The 12,254-nt window shown below is 56.9% G+C and overlaps 1 protein-coding gene across 5 annotated transcripts; it reads right to left on the bottom strand.

Annotated features, from left to right (window-relative positions):
- Window positions 1–431: 431 nt before the first annotated feature.
- Nyap1 (neuronal tyrosine phosphorylated phosphoinositide-3-kinase adaptor 1) lies at window positions 432–11,987 on the bottom strand. Of its 5 annotated transcripts, none has more exons than XM_036172185.1 (7): window positions 11,805–11,987; window positions 10,140–10,291; window positions 8,233–8,588; window positions 5,492–7,003; window positions 4,402–4,614; window positions 3,464–3,573; window positions 432–1,465 (listed from the first exon to the last, which is right to left on the bottom strand). In XM_036172185.1, the coding sequence occupies exons 2-7, from the start codon at window positions 10,205–10,207 to the stop codon at window positions 1,214–1,216; spliced, it is 2,511 nt and encodes an 836-aa protein (XP_036028078.1). In that variant the 5' UTR covers window positions 10,208–10,291; window positions 11,805–11,987; the 3' UTR covers window positions 432–1,213. The 5 variants fall into 5 exon arrangements, with proteins under 5 accessions (XP_036028078.1, XP_036028074.1, XP_036028079.1 ...); XM_036172181.1 differs by lacking the exon at window positions 11,805–11,987 and adding an exon at window positions 11,565–11,691; XM_036172186.1 differs by lacking the exon at window positions 11,805–11,987 and adding an exon at window positions 11,565–11,691 and having other exon boundaries at window positions 4,402–4,611.
- Window positions 11,988–12,254: the final 267 nt, after the last annotated feature.

Here is a 12,254-nt window from a genome sequence, read left to right as displayed (position 1 = left end):
CTTCTGCATTGGGTGTGCTGCCGGGAACACAGCAGATGCTCAGGAGTGGCCAGATCTGGGGAGACGGCTCAGCTGATGAGTTCTTGTCTAGCAAGCACAAGGAGTTGACCTTGCACCCCAAGCTCCCAGGTGAAAACCAGGCATCCACATCTGCAATCCCAGGTAGAAACAAGCAGACCCCTGGAGCGTCTTGGCCAGCTACACACACACACACACACACACACACACACACACACACACACACACACACACACACACAAGATGGACAGCATGATGGAATTCCCACTTACCTGAAACTCTGCTTTTCCTTGTGACTGATCATGGCAGCTCCCTGGGGCACCTTGGACTCCCACCCACCCAGGGCATTGTGGGAAAAGGAGCCCTTGAAAAAGACAGAGCACACGGGGAGGGGAAATATAACAAGCCAGCTCTAGGATCATGAGTCTTTTAATATATTATTCTGAAAAGAAAGGAATTAAAAAAAGTTCCTGACAGCTTTTTTTTTTTTAATTTAAATAAATACCCCACCCCTCCACCCACTTACATTTCCTCCTTCCCTATCATCCCACCCATCCCTGGCTAGACCCTTACCCCAGAACTAAATAAATGCCTGTTTTACAGCAGACCACACTCACTACCAAATTCTGGGAAAACTATAAATACTACCACTGTCGGAGCCTCCAGCTTCTGACTGCTCCCCCAGCAGGACCCATTCCCCGCTTTGAGCTGGGCAAGGATGGCAGAGGTCTTTAGGCACTGGCCTTGGGGAGAGTGCAAATTTAGCCTCGGTTCTCCACCTCCTGCTCAGGAGTAGGTCAGAAGGGCCCAGAATTGCCCTCCAGACTAAAATAAATAACAAAATAAATACCCTTCCCCACTCCCCCTGGCTCTCAATAAAAGAGCTTAGTCTCCCTGTCTCTCCAGTCAATATGCCCCACCCCCGCCTTCCACCAAACCCTGCCTTTCCCGGTGGTGATCTCCACCTTGGCCTTCACTACAGGAGGGGTCTACACGCTCAGACCTCTCCCTCCAACAACAAGCAAACCCTCCTCCTCCCCCAAATTACTTGGGATGCCACTAGCACCTCAAGTCGCCATGATGGGCCTAGTAGGAACGAACCCTCTCTCCTGGTTCCTCCTTCTCTCAAGTCTCCAGTAGACCTGGGCAGGCCCCTCCCCTTCGAATCCAGGCGTCCCAAGCCGCCCCTGCATCCTCAGATGGCAGTGTCCCAGAGGACCGTGTGTTGCCGGCGGCAGGGCGGGGTGCCGGACTTGCGGGGTTCGGGGCCCCGCCGCCAGCTGGGGAGGATGGGCATGCTCTCTTGCTTGCAGAGTCCCCGGTCGGGACGGTGGCGTGCCTTGATCTCCTTACACACGCAGCGTTTACGCTCGATCACCTCTAGGAGTTTGCCATCGCGCTCCCGGGCAGGCTGGGGCGGCAGGGGCAGAGGCAGCACAGGGTGGGTCTGTGCCAGGAACCCCAGAGAAAGAGAAATATGTGGGACAGGGTGTGTTAAGGGCCTTGTGCCCAAACCAAAGACCTTCCATAGAAACAAACCCTCCCCCAGGCCGCCCTGCATCTGGTCCCCTCGCCCAGGCGGTGTGATGGGACACAGGTCTACAGCTTGGGCACCCTTTGCAGTGATATGCTCTGGTGTTAGATTAGGCCTGCCTGGCACTAAGGAAGAAGCTCTTTAAAAACAACAACAACAAAAAACCCTTTCCCAGCATGCCAGTAATCCTAGCACTTGGGAGGCAAAGGCAGGCCGATTTCTCAGTTCGAGGCCAGCCTGGTCTACAGAGTGAGATCCAGGACAGCCAGGGATACACAGAGACTCTGTCTCAAAAAGCCAACAAAACAATCCCCCATACTCCAAATGAAGATCTTGTTCTAGAAGACCATGAGATCCTTCCTAGTCTCAAAACCAACCAACCAAAAATACTAGTTTTTCCAGACCAGACGTGTATTTTTCAAATTTGTCTTTGAAGGGGGTCTTATTTTTCTAAATTGCTAAAGGTACCCCAAAGACTACTCACTGCCCAGACTTGTCGCCAACCAGGACCCTACTTGTGACCATGTTAAGAAGTCCCATCCTGGAAGCTTGTCTATTACCCATCTTGTTTTTAGTTCCTGTTCTTCTCTGTGCAGGCCACACTGGCTGGTCTCCAGCCTGACTGTTTTATTTACTAAACATTTAAAAAAGCCTTTCATTTATTTTGTGTCTGGGAGGACGGCCCGTGCCGCAGCTCATGGAGGTCAGAGGACAGCTTTTGGGTGCCAGCTCTCTCCTCCCACCATGTGGCTTCTGCGGATCAAATTCAGTCGTCAGGTCTGGTGGCAAGTGCCTTTACCCGCTGAGCCATTTCACAGCCCACTTTCTTTTTCTGTTTGAGGGGCACCCAGGCAGGGGGATCGGGATCTGTCCCTGGTGCATGGGCAGGCTTCTGGGAATCTGGTGCCTGTGGTGTGACACCTTGAGCAGCCTTGGTGCAGCGGGGAGGGGCTTGGACCTGCCTAGGCTCAGTGTGCCGGGCTCTGCTGACTCCCCATGAGAGACCTCGATTTGGGGGATGTGGGGATGCGGGGTGGCTTGGGAGAGGGGGCTGGGGGGTGGGAAGAGGGGAGATCTGTGCTGTGGATAGTATATGGAGTGAGCAGAAAAATTTTTAATAAAGAAAAAATGAAAAAAAAAAAAAGGTTTTTCACTTATTTGTGTATGTGCCTGAGTGAGTACATGCTATACGTTTGGAGGCTGGAAGACGTGGGATCCCCTGGAGCTGGAGTTACAGGAAGCTGTGAATTGCCCAGCGTGGGTGCTGGGAATTGAACTCTGGTCCTTTGCAGGGGAAGAACATGTTCTTAACTGTTCAGCTATCTCTCCAGCTCCTTTTTCTTTTCTCTCTTTTTTTTTTCTTGAGACAGGCTTGCCTGGAACTTAGGGAAAATGACCTTGAACTTCCAATCCTTCCTCCTGCTCCAACCTCCCAAATTGAGATTACAGGTATGTGCCCTTTAGTGTCCTGACTCCTTTCTTACCCTGTTTATTAATTTTTTTTGGGGGGGGGGTTCGAGACAGGGTTTCTCTGGAGCTTTGGAGCCTGTCCTGGACTAGCTCTGTAGACCAGGCTGGTCTCAAACTCACAGAGATCCACCTGCCTCTGCCTCCCAAGTGCTGGGATTACAGGCGTGTGCCACCACCGCCTGGCTTTTCTACTATTTTTTTTTTTAATTAAATTATTTTTTAATTTGGTATTTATTTTGAGACAGTTTTTTTATTTTATTTTTTAAAATGTAGCCCAAGCTGGCCTCCAACTCCTGATGAATTCTCCCCCCACCCTCCCACCCTTGGCTTCCCTAGAGCATTGGGCTACAGGGATGAGTGAGTGGGTCTATCTTTTCTTCCCACACACAAGCCTTCTTTGCTACCTGCTCCTTCAAAGATAAAACAAAGACCAGATCTCACCTGGCTCAGGGCAACCCTGGGCTGGCTGCAGGGCCGAGGGGTATGGAGTGCAGCCTGACGGACTCCAGAGGTGGAGGCAGAGCGGCCCAGGCGGTACCCTCCTGTGAAATCTAGGCCCAAAAACCAGAGATGAGAAGAGAGACCTAGAGATGCCTAGTCCTTCACCTCCCTGAGGAGGTTGTGGGCCAAACTGTCCCCTGTCTCATCAATGGGAAGAAGATGGAGATAGTGTTGAGATTTGGGGTTCTAGGCTGGGGGCGTGTCTCAGTGGTAGAGCACCTGCCTAGAATCCCCAGTGAGGGGCTGGGGTGTGGTTCAGTGGTAGAGCCCCTGCCTAGAATCCCCCAGTGAGGGGCTGGGGTGTGGCTCAGTGGTAGAGCCCCTGCCTAGAATCCCCCAGTGAGGGGCTGGGGTGTGGCTCAGTGGTAGAGCCCCTGCCTAGAATCCCCCAGTGAGGGGCTGGGGTGTGGCTCAGTGGTAGAACACCTGCCTAGAATCCCCCAGTGAGGGGCTGGGGTGTGTGCGACTCAGTGGTAGAGCCCCTGCCTAGAATCTCCCAGTGAGGGGGTGGGGTGTGGCTCAGTGGTAGAGCACCTGCCTAGAATCTCCCAGTGAGGGGGTGGGGTGTGGCTCAGTGGTAGAGCACCTGCCTAGAATCCCCCAGTGAGGGGCTGGGGTGTGGCTCAGTGGTAGAGCACTTGCCTAGAACCCCCCAGTAAGAGGCTGGGGGTGTGATTCTGTGGTAGAGCACCTGCCTTGCATGAGGGAATTCCTGGGTTCCATTCAAAGTACAAGAAATATTTTTCAAAGGTTAATGGCCATAGAGATGAAATGGCCATACGGAGTTGATAGGAAGTCGGGCAGGGTGGTCCAAGGTGGACCCTGGCAGATTCCTGACCCACCCCATATCTGTACAGAGTATGAGGGCAGGGTGTCACCTCCATTCCGGTGGCAGGCTGGGAAAGTCTGGCAAGGGACTGGCAGCGCTGTGCGGCTCCCTCCGCGATCATGGTGGATCCTGGCCAGCAGACCCTCTGCCCCCTGGCTCCTCACAGGAATCCCTGATGCCACCGGGCCCCTGTCCTCATGCTCTACTTTGCCTGGACCCTCTGTACTGTCAGTCCAGGCCCGGGCACCGTCCTCGACTTCTGCTGGGATAACAGAAAAAGCTCAGTGTCTGCAGGCGGGAGGGGCCTTTCTGTTCCCCACCAGGCGCATACAATGCAGCATGGGTGGCCCTTCTGCAAATCACCACAGGAGTGGGAGAGGCTCTGCCTCTCACTCCCCCAACACACACACACCAGACCCAGCCTTGTCACCTCCCTTTCTACCCATTGTCACCATCACTGGGGCTCAGAATCATATATATGTGCTCTGTTCTGAAAGCCCTTCCTCTGGCCAGCGGGGTTTTCTCTACCCTAGCTTTGGCTTTTAAACCTCTCCAGGTCTAGAGAGGGTTAGAATGAATACCCTGGAAAACAGGGGTGCTGTCTGTCAGTGGGGAGAATCCCAAATCCTGATCTCAGAAAGGGGGTGGGAGGGTTATGCTGAGTGTATAGAGTGGGGGGAAGGGCTGTATGTGAACTAAGCCCATCTCAGAGAGCAGGCCTGGCAGAGCATTGCGTTGCCTGGCAACGGTAGGGGCCTCCCTCTCCTCTCACTCCTGTCTGGATGGGTTGCCATGGTAATAGCTGGGAGGCAGCTGTGTTTAGCTCCTAGTGTGCACACACTCACAAACACACACCCTTGCAGCCCAAGGAAGGGAGGGGCAGAGGGTGGAGCGGGATGAGGCTGGATTCTACCCCAGCCCCTATCCCTGACCTTCCTACCTTTTCCTGAACACATCCAGAGACATCTCCCCTCCTCCATCCATTCATTCCGCTCCCCATCCCCATCTATCTGGTCTCCCACAAAACTTCCCAGGTCAGGACAATGGACCTGTGGTTTCTAAATACTTCCCTTCAGTATTTACCCCCAAACCCACACCACCAAGGACACCCCCACACCCAGTGCCCACTCCTCACTCACTGTCCGGTCCCTTCGCTTTCCTCCCTCCATACAGGACCTTCCTCTGTAGAGCCCAGCCTGCCCCAAATGCGGCGCCCATCTCTTCTTCTTCTGGTGTCCCTGCACTGGCGATAACGTGGGCACAGGAGATGCTGGCAAAGGCGTCTCCATCAGACCCTTGCTCTTGCAGCTGGATCTTGACCATGGGGGACGGCGCTCCCATTCCACAGCCCTTATTCAGCACCCCCCCAGCCTTGAGACTGTCATAGGCAGGGGGTCTCTTGAGCCCAGCTGCTGTGGCTGGGTAGGTCCAGAGAGGGGTCAGGGGACCTGCAGTTGGATCCGGCAGGCTGTGGGGGGAGGCCAGGCAGCTACGGTGGTGAAGGACCCCAGCTGCTGAACCCATAGCCCCACTATGGGGGCTGGATTTCCCCGGTACAGGGGGCCTCGAACTGGCACACAGCATTCCATGGAGAACTGAGATCTCCTCCGTCTTTGGCTCCCCAACACCCAGGGGCGGACCAGCTGGCAGGACCGAGTGTGTGGTCACTTTCACCGCAGAATACACCATAGTGTAGGACACGGCCTTGTCCTTGGGGGGGCCGGGGAGCAAGGCAGCCGGGGCAGGGTGGGCTGCCGATACCCCTGCCGCTTTGGGGCAGATCATGCTGTGAGAGTTGGGGAGCTCCCGCTCCCCTCGGGTCTGGCCAGAGCCCTGGGGTGGCAATGGTGTGGAGTGGCTCCGGGCTCGGCCTGATGGTCCCAGCAATAGCAGGTTGGCAGCAGGAGGCGGAGGCGGCAGGGGAGGCGTCTCCCGCTCTCGTGCAGGCACTTGGGGAGCTGGGGTGGAACCAGCTGGCTCCTTGGAGTGGCAGAGGACCGGTAGCCTTGAGACCCCATCGCCAGGGGCGCGTGAAGCAGACTTGGCTTGGGGGAAGGCCAGCAATGGAGGCCGGTGCTGAAGGAGGTTGGGAAAAGGTGGGGGGATTTCACAAGGAGTGGTCTTGGTGGGTGTCCCATCCCTCCGGCTCGGGAGGGCGGAAGCTGGACGGCGGTGGGGGTGAGGCTGTTGTGGCGGGGAGGGTGCCATCAACGGAGGAGGCCCGTTGGCTCTGCCATCTCCTGTCTCTTCCGGCAAGGGGTACTTCATCTCTTCATATATTGCCTCGCTGTCTTCAGAGTCTGAATCGGCACCAGCTGGAGGGGTCGGGCCTCCACTTCCAAGAGGAGGCGCCCCGGTCAGGCCTCCTCCGCTTCTTCCTCCTCCTCCTCCTCCTCCTCCTCCACGAAAGACATCCCCCACCATCTCAATGTAAACGGGCTCTTCTTCTTGGGCACCTGCATCCAGGTCTCCGGCTATTCGAGAAGCCCTGCTGAGGCGTTGCAGGGGCAGGTTCCCCCCTCGAGGACATGGGGCTGGGGCGCAAGGCTCATCGAAGGACACAGACAGCTGGGTGTTAGGGCTTCGCCTGGGTTTTTGTGGTGGGACCTTCCGGCTAGATTCTCGGCACTCAGGGGTTGGCTTCTGAGAGCCTAAGCAGGGTGGAGAAGGAGAAAAAGAAAAGGAACTTACTGAATACAGAGCATCTAACATGCCAGGTGAGCACTGTACCGCTGAGCCACGCCCCAGCCCCTCACTGGGGGATTCTAGGCAGGTGCTCTACCACTGAGCCACACACCAGCCCCTCACTGGGGGATTCTAGGCAGGGGCTCTACCACTGAGCCACACCCCAGCCCCTCACTGGGGGATTCTAGGCAGGTATTCTACCACTGAGCCACACCCCAGCCCCTCACTGGGGGATTCTAGGCAGGGGCTCTACCACTGAGCCACACCCCAGCCCCTCACTGGGGGATTCTAGGCAGGGGCTCTACCACTGAGCCACACCCCAGCCCCTCACTGGGGGATTCTAGGCAGGTGCTCTACCACTGAGCCACACACCAGCCCCTCACTGGGGGATTCCAGGCAGGTGCTCTACCATTAAAGTATATCCCCAGTTTTTTTTTTTTTAATAATTTTTTTTTATCTTTTAAGATAGGGCCTCTAAGTTGCCCAGTCTGGCCTTGAACTCACTCTATAGTAAAGCAGGTAAATTCCTGACCTCTTGACCCACCTTCAAGGACATGTCTGTCTAGTCACCTTTCCCGTAGCCTTCCACCCAGACCCCCGCTAAGTTCCTTTTCTACAAGGCAGTCACGTCTTTCTCTTTCTCTCTCTTCTTTTGTGTGTGTGTGTGAGACAGGGTCTCACTATGTAGCCTTGGCTAGCCTGGATATGTAGTTCAGGCTGGCCCTGAACTCACAGACCCTCTCACCTCTGCTTCCTGAGTGCTGGAATTAAAGGCTGGTGCCTCCATGTCTAGGGCTTTGTTGGTTTGCTTTTGTTTTTCTTTAGGTTTTTTTGTTTGTTGTTTGGGTTTTTTTTTCCCCTTTTGAGACTGGGTCTCATCATGTACCCTAGGCTAGCCTCAAGCATCCTACCTCAGCTGCCGCCTCCCCACCCAATCCCAGGATCTGCAATTCCTACCCACCTTTGTGTCCTTTCCTAAGAACTATTTTTTAGGGAGTGTCTCCTGCCCTTGAATGGTTCATCTGAGGTCCAGCTAAAAGAAACCCCCTATTCCTTGCGAATGGAACATTCCACTTCCTTGGCTCTTGGCTGAATGAACCCTCCCGGCGGCACCCCCCCACCCCCGTCTGGAATGGATCCTGCCGACTGCTAGCTTCCTCTGAGAAGGGATGGGGGAACAGGGTGGTTCTCTCACCTGCTTTCTTACTTGGCGGTGTCTCTGCCCCTGATCCTGCCATGCTGAGCTTGGTACTGGGGTGTCTCCGGGGCTTAGCCGGGGGTCTTCGGGTGCTACTGTCCTCTGTGAGCCCTCCCCCGCCTCCTGCAGGCCCACCCCCTACACTGTCCATGCTGCCCACTGAATGGCAGGAGAGAGAGCGTGGGGCCATGGCGCTGCGGCAGGGGTGAGGGGTGTGTTCCTGGGACGCGGGCATTGTCATGAAGCCCATCCTGAGGGACCTGCGAAGCGAGGCAATGTCCCGCACTCGGACCCCAGGTCCTGGGACAGCCCCAGGCCCCACTGGGACTGTGGGGGCTGTTTCCTTACTGGAGCTAAGGAGAGAAGACAGGATAGAACAGAGGTTAGACATCAGGCCTCCAACTTGCCTGCCTCCATCTCAGGAGGAGATGGCCTTTTCAAGGGTAGAGCAAATGTTTCTCCAGTGAGGAGGACAGGAGCCTGGGGTAGGGACATCTGAAGGTAGGAACGCTTTCAGGCAGATTATTTGGATTTAAGAAAAGCCACTGGGTGGAGGTGGGGGAGTGTGTAGGGTGGGGAACGGCACGTGGCATGAGAAATGGAAGAAATGGTATTTGTATAAGACAGTGTCCCTCGTGCTGACTGACCACCTAACTAGTACACAGCCTGTTGTGTGGAGAAAGACACAGTCCAGGCAACAACCACCTGACAGACAGACAAGCAGACCCAGTGCTCCTCTCACACCTGGCTTCTGGTCTCCCTTGATGATGCCCAGCTCCTGTGGCCTCAGTCACATCACAGGCCACCTCTTCCAGAGGCAGGGTGTAATGCCTGAATCACAGGGAGCGAGCAGCCTCCCCGGGCCTCTCCCTCCCTCCCTGCTGCCTTCTCTCTGTCAGCCTCCCCAGCTCACTCCCGTCCCTTCTCTGTCCCGGGTGAGTGAAGGCGGGTGGCTGGCAGAGAAGAAGGGACAGCCGCTGTGGGGTGGGCTCTCATTAAGGCCCCGTCTACTAACCCTTCATTAGGGGGAGATCGCTGTAGTGATCTCTCTGATTAATCTAATTAACTACAAGAATGAGACTCCACAGTGGCGAGGAGGGAGAAGGGAGCTGGGAGGTGGTTCTGACTCAGGCTCCAAGAGGCTGTGTAGTCAAAGAGAGAAGAGGAGGAAGAGGAGGAGGAGGAGGAGGAGGAGGAGGAGGAGGAGGAAGAAGCTGAGGGATTAGGCCTGGGTTCCTGGGAGGGCAAGGAGAAAGATTGGTAGGGATGTAAGAGTGAGGGGCATGGGGGTCTCCACCTGGTTCTTCTGTAGGACCTAGCCTATAGATCCCCTAACGAGACACACACACACACACACACACACACACACACACACACACACGCGTGCACGCACGCGCTCACCTCTTTAGTTACTCACTTCCCCCAAAAGAGGGGACTGGGTGGGACAGGCATGAATGCTCTTGATGTCCCTAAAATGGCCCTCGCCACAGACCCTGTGAGGATGGTGGGGCCTGCCCTTTCCAAGGTCAGGTGACAGAGGAAAGCCAGCAGCTAGTCTCAAAACAACAGACAAGAGGATTGAGGAGGAGTGACTTGGGGCCCCTGTAGGCAGAGGGAAAAGCCAATGGGGTTCTCCAAAGCTGGAAGGCATGCCCCTGGCCATACCCCTCTCTCAGGGAGCCGGGAACAAGGCTGAGATCAAGCATAAGCACTTGCAGCCATTCTGTGCTAAGTAGAAAATCAATGGAGGTGGGGGAGAACTCTCACTGGTGACAAGGTTGATGGCCCCCAGGAGGGGCTGTGGCTGAGCCAAAGGGGAGAAGGAGGGGAGGGGAGGGGATGGAGTGGGGGGACCGGACCGTGCAACAGGCCGTGGGACGGACCGCCGAGGGCTCCAGCCTTACCTCCTTTTGGCTTCTTCTTCTTTCTGCTGTCTCCACTCCAGCTTGGTTTTTCGGTAGAGAAGGTTCATGTCGTGAGGCGGGAGGTGGGGGCTGAGGGGCCCTGCTTAACGCCACCAGGCCCGGGGGGCGGCCCTCCCTGGGTCCCGGATCCACTTGATGTGGGGAATGGGTGAGAAGGAGAAAAGGGTTTGGGGAGAGAGGAAAAGGGAGCAGAGACATGATTTGGGTGTTCAGAAGAGGAAAACACAGGCAGAGAATATCCATCCAGTAGTCTACGGGACCCCTACCAGACAGACAGACATAGAAGTGTGTGTGTGTGTGTGTGTGTGTGCACAGAGTCCCACACCCTGACAAAGGTGTCTGGAGCCACTCAGGAGAGATCAGGTTGACACAGATCCCCATCCTGGGTAAACACATCCTGAACCACCAGAGACAGACAGACCTCACGAATATACAGCTACTCTGTAAGCACACAGCACATTTAGGCACACCACCCCGCCGCCACAGATCTATCTACAAACAGGGGCAGACGTAGAGGGGCATAGGTAAACACAAACCCAGGAACAGCAAACACACAGACATAAACACCCACCGACACACCCACCGATACACACAAGACCTTCTAGCACACAAATCTGCTATGGAACTGGCCACACCTACAGACAGGGAGTTGTGCTCAGGGCCTACTTGCGTACATTGCACCCAGCTAGGGAAGGTGGGGGGGGGGGCAGTTAGGCTTGCTACCCTCTCTTGGGCCCTGAGGCTTACTGGGGGATCATCAGGTCAGGGTGGGGATGCTGAAGGAAGGATGGTGATAATGAGTTGGGTAACTAAAATCCCATCCATCCATCTACCTTCACTCCCTGGAGTCCGATTTTCCAATCCTGGGCCTGGACCTCTGTCCACCTCTATTCCAGCTCTCTGGTCCCTCAGCAATGGTTTCTGCCTCCCTCCTCTCGCTGATGGCCCAAATCAAATCTACCTTCTTTCCGCTCCACGATTTGGGAGAACCCCCGACTTCCCCCTAGTAGTCCCGCCCCTGAATCCCACCCTGGCGAGGGCGGGGGTCTCCAGCCTGGCCCCATAGCAACCTTCTGGGCTGCGGCCTCCATACCTGCGCTTCTGCGTCCCTTCCCCCAAACAGACTCTCTCCCTTTCGCCTTCAGCCTCCCGTCTCCTCCCTGGAGCCCCTCCTCACAGGCGTCCTCCTCCTTCCCCAGTTTATTCCAAACCTGGCCTGCTTCATCCCCCCCCCCTCTCCCCTTTTCCATCCAAGGGCCCCAGGTTCCCGGGGCACCCCCTCCTCTTCCCCTTGTCCTGCTACCCTGGGTGTCTCCGCCTCTCGCCCCGCCAATCCTCCCTGCCCCTAGTGCCCCCATCACCACCTCCCCGCAGGAAGCGTCCCCAGTTTCTACATCACCGTACCTGGCCTGCCGGGCGCCGGCCCCCCCATGCCGGGCTCCGCCCGGAGCAGGAGGAGGGAGGAGGAGAGACAGAGAGAGACCGGGGGAGCCGAACTGGGCCCTGCCGCAGAGACAGCCCCGCCTCCGGGTCCGCCCCCAGACCCGCCCCCGGCCCCAAACCCACCCTTCCACACCCTCCAAGGACAGAGCGGGAACGGCGGTGCAGCGCTGCACCAGCAGGTTGGGGTGGAGGGCACCGGACCTGCGGAGCGGGCCAGGGAGCTTGAGAGGAAGGTCTTGGAGTGCGGGAGTCCCGCTCCCCAGCTTTCGGGGGTCTGATCCTAGCCGACCCGAGCCCCCCAGCCCTGCCGGGCGGTGCTGGGTTGGGTCTCCCAAACCCTAAGCGGAGCGCGGTGCTCAGCGGCGCCCCCCAGCGGGAGTCCGGAGGTCGCACCCACCCGCGAACCCGGTGCGCCTTAGCGCTCCCGGGTGGGAGGCTGCGGCTGCGGTCCCTGGGTGCTGCCAGGAGGTGAGGCTGGCAGAGGGGCTCCGCGTCCGCAGCCCCGAGGTCGGCGCATCCTCTCAGTAGGGGGCGTGCTCCCTCGGCCTAGTCCCTGCCGTGCCCCCACCCCCACCCCGCCCTTAGGTGGGGAGGGGAGGGCACGAGAGAATTGGCTGGCTTGGTACTGGGCCTCCTCCCCTTGCAGCCTCC

This window comes from Onychomys torridus, chromosome 22 (assembly GCF_903995425.1).
Source record: "Onychomys torridus chromosome 22, mOncTor1.1, whole genome shotgun sequence".
NCBI lineage: Eukaryota > Metazoa > Chordata > Mammalia > Rodentia > Cricetidae > Onychomys > Onychomys torridus.
The sequence above is the reverse complement of the archived record's forward strand: the minus strand, read 5'-3'. Positions and strand labels throughout refer to the sequence as shown.